Source organism: Vigna umbellata, chromosome 2, assembly GCF_029865625.1.
Source record: "Vigna umbellata cultivar VRB3 chromosome 2, Vumbellata_1.0, whole genome shotgun sequence".
Classification (NCBI taxonomy): Eukaryota; Viridiplantae; Streptophyta; class Magnoliopsida; order Fabales; family Fabaceae; genus Vigna; species Vigna umbellata.
This window is the reverse complement of record NC_142166.1, coordinates 29,268,371-29,270,462: the sequence shown is the minus strand read 5'-3', so window position 1 is coordinate 29,270,462 and position 2,092 is coordinate 29,268,371. Positions and strand designations below refer to the sequence as shown.

General features: G+C 35.9%; 1 protein-coding gene across 2 annotated transcripts; it reads right to left on the bottom strand.

The window, feature by feature from the left end:
• Positions 1 to 206: 206 nt before the first annotated feature.
• LOC148203751 (uncharacterized) lies at positions 207 to 1,788 on the bottom strand. 2 transcript variants are annotated; one of them, XM_088105627.1, is made up of 2 exons: positions 1,176 to 1,788; positions 207 to 632 (listed from the first exon to the last, which is right to left on the bottom strand). In XM_088105627.1, the coding sequence occupies exons 1-2, from the start codon at positions 1,768 to 1,770 to the stop codon at positions 241 to 243; spliced, it is 987 nt and encodes a 328-aa protein (XP_087961753.1). In that variant the 5' UTR covers positions 1,771 to 1,788; the 3' UTR covers positions 207 to 240. The 2 variants fall into 2 exon arrangements, with proteins under 2 accessions (XP_087961753.1, XP_087961754.1); XM_088105628.1 differs by having other exon boundaries at positions 207 to 665; positions 1,206 to 1,788.
• Positions 1,789 to 2,092: the final 304 nt, after the last annotated feature.

The window sequence follows — 2,092 nt, the reverse complement described above, 5'->3', positions numbered from 1 at the left end:
ATCTATCAAAGTAAAAGCAAAAATTTTAACTACAACCCCTCACCCCCACACTTAAGAGGCACATTGCCCTCAATGTGTGAGTGAGTAAGGTTTTCTAATCAACAAAAACATACTCAGATCAAACAGCAACAGATATGTACAAGAATAGAAACTGAAAAACACAAAAAAAACAGCAATTGAACAAGAACAGAAACAAGACTTAAAAGTAAAACTACAAAACTAAAGAGGCAAAGAACTTATTCAGATTGGCCACAAATCAAAGTTAATTCTTTTTATTTTTATGAAAAACAACATATTATCTACCCTACTATTTATTATGCTACTTAAAGCTATGTAAACTACTATAAAAGACCTATAACTACTATTTAAAGGAAGGGACAAGAAAGAGCTTATTGGATTTTCTCCATTGTCAGCCAAGATGTGCATTAGCTCCTTCCCAGCTCTCTGCTTTAGCATCATCAGTTCTCCATTCAATGCTTTCAGCTGCAGCAACCAGATCTCCTCATGCCTTTGCTGTTGATTTTGCAAATTCCAGGCTCTTTGAGCATCATTTATACCTTCTCTTGCATTCATGACCACTTCCTTTGTGTCTGCAGCTTCCTTTGGATGAGTGGCAATATTAGTAATGTCAGCTGCAACAGCAAAATCAAAGTCAATGTTCATCAGTGAATCATCAAACATTTCAGCTTTGTTAAAACTGAAATCAAGATCATTCTCATGAAGAACCAATGCATCAAAGGTGGGAAAAATATTATCAGTGCAAACAGTAGGGGTATGGATACATTCAATCTCAAATGGTGCTCTAAGAACCTTAGAATCAATAACTACTGCAGTGTTAACAACAGGCTCTAAAGGATCTATGCATAGGCAATCAAATGAGCTAAACTGCAAAGGAAACTCAGATAAGACAACTAGAATTTCAAGGTTAAACAACACCTGTGTTGGCTCTTCCTTAGTAATAACAACAAAATCCATAGTGAACTCAACACAGTCCATAAAGTTATCCTCAAAATTGTTGTCCAGACCAATGCACACATCATAAAAATCATCAGAAATATCAATATGTTCTACAACGCAAATTTCATCCAGCTTTTCAGTACAATCAGGTATAACAGCAAGAATATCTGGCAAGGTTTTCTCATCCATAAGATTATCAAAGCTAGTTTGTACCTCACCTAAACAGACAGGAAGCTCAAATTTAAAATCAACCTGTACTGGCTCCTCAAAAATGACCTCACTAGCATCTATCAAATCAGCAGCTAAATGAACACCTATTGTGAAGCTATCATCAACTGGAATAATGTCAAAACCAGTGCATAACTCTGAAACAGCATAAGGCATGTCAATATTTTCAATGGAACAGGCTGAATCTAAAATATGACTGTGTGCAGGCATAACAGGAACATAATCTGGAGCAGGTTCTATGGGTTCAACTTTAAACAGATCCAAAGCATTAAATTCATATTGAACCTTAGAGAATTCTATGGGAATGCTAAGTTCAGAATAAACCTGTGTTCTCTGATCACTAGCTACCTCATCAAGGTCATTTCCATCCAGCTTGAACATAATGATCTCTTCCTTGGCGCCTGCAAAATAGTTAGAAGCAGAACATATGGCAGAACTGATTTCTTCACAAACTTCACAACCACCCCCAAGGCATGTACAACCAGTGAGTTTTTCATTACTCAGTTCTAAAGAGTTTAAGAACCCAGCAAACTCAAGTTCAAGTTCTAATCCTAAATCAGTACAGGCATTTTCAAAATCAGTCATATCAACTTTCACATCATCAAAAACTACATATCTATCATCATGAGCACCTGATTCATCATCAAGAGGTGCATTTAAATCTGTGCAATCATAAAAAACACTAGATGCAGGTATATGAACTCTATCAATGTTAAATACTGAATTTGTGATATTAGAATGATCAAAGCAAGGACTAAAATCAACAACCTCTACAGGCACATCAAGCATTTGATCAAACGTAGTCAAATCAATTTTAGGATCACATACATCAGCATAAAAGTCCATTTCATAGTACTGAAGCACCAAAACATGGTTGGCAGCTTCCCTCATTTTTTTCAAATACTCT

Excerpts from the sequence above, each read along its gene's own strand:
- LOC148203751 (XM_088105628.1), bottom strand. The coding sequence starts at position 1,770 with ATGACTGATTTTGAAAATGCCTGTACTGATTTAGGATTAGAACTTGAA. Across the intron at positions 666-1,205 it reads TGAGGAGCCAGTACAGGTTG|TGATGAACATTGACTTTGAT; the intron begins ATTTTAAATTTG and ends TTGATGATTCAC.